This window comes from Cynoglossus semilaevis, unplaced genomic scaffold (genome assembly GCF_000523025.1).
Source record: "Cynoglossus semilaevis isolate Cse_v1.0 unplaced genomic scaffold, Cse_v1.0 scaffold476, whole genome shotgun sequence".
NCBI classification, from domain to species: domain Eukaryota; kingdom Metazoa; phylum Chordata; class Actinopteri; order Pleuronectiformes; family Cynoglossidae; genus Cynoglossus; species Cynoglossus semilaevis.
In genome coordinates, this window is record NW_007585116.1 from 207642 (window position 1) to 208562 (window position 921).

At 41.2% G+C, this 921-nt stretch overlaps 1 protein-coding gene across 1 annotated transcript in view; it reads left to right on the forward strand.

Moving 5' to 3' along the window:
- cd2ap (CD2-associated protein) overlaps positions 1-921 on the forward strand; it is a 40235-nt gene that overhangs the window by 16072 nt on the left and 23242 nt on the right. The window contains exon 4 of the mRNA XM_025053674.1: positions 3-93. Within this exon, the coding sequence (XP_024909442.1) occupies positions 3-93 (91 nt within the window). The remainder of the gene's footprint in view (positions 1-2; positions 94-921) is intronic.

Sequence of the window (921 nt, forward strand, 5' to 3'; positions counted from 1 at the left end):
CCCCCTCCAACTTTGTAAAAGAGCGGGATGCAGGAGAGGAAGGAGAGACTGTGGACACTACGGCAGATGAGACAAGTAAAGACACACAAAACGGTAACTAGGCTTTTTTTAATGTTGCAAAGTGCGTTGGTGAGAAAACATGGCAGTTGGCATGCTGAAAAAAAAAATAAAAAAAATTCAGGGCTGGTACGCGTCGGTGCACTGCAACAGAGAGATGGTTCATCTTGTTTTTTCAGTTAGTCATACGTAAGAATGTTGTTGTTATGCCGGTGTCAGTGTCTGTGCCGTAAAAATGTGTTTGATCACCAGGGGCGCTTAAAAAAAAAGTTGTGTCTTGGAAGTTAAGTTTGTCTGGATATTTTCCTGTCGTCTTTTCCTGCCGTGCATTAAGCCTCTTCTGTCTCTGTTGGTTCTGTGTTGCTCAGTGGAGTATTTAAGTTACTATTGCAGTCCAGTGAAAACAAGCCTCAACATGAACGCTAGCTGAGCGTTTAATCTGGATATTGTATCTGCTGTGTTCTGTTCACAGGTCTGTATTGCAGCTTTGTGTGTGTAAGTCTTTTGAAGATCCACTCGGTTATTTTTCGCTTTTGATTTGATGGACATTTGTTAGGATTTTTGTAGAATTGTCCTTTAAATATCGGAGTTAGGGTTGAAATGACGTTTAAATGAGCTGTATAGTAAAGTTTCGTAGTTAGGTCACCGCCTCTTATATATTTATTAAGAAAGTCTTGTCCCATCATCACGGCGTACGGCGTTAAAATTTTGCGCAGGAAGTAGTTGATGAGCGGCGCTAGGTGCGGAAAAACATCTTTGTTTAAATTTGGTGGTTCTACTTTTGCTTTCTTTTGTCAGTGTTGCTTTTTTTGGGGGGGGGGCTTTTTGTCCTTCATTTTTGCTCTCAAGCCTAAGTCAGACTCT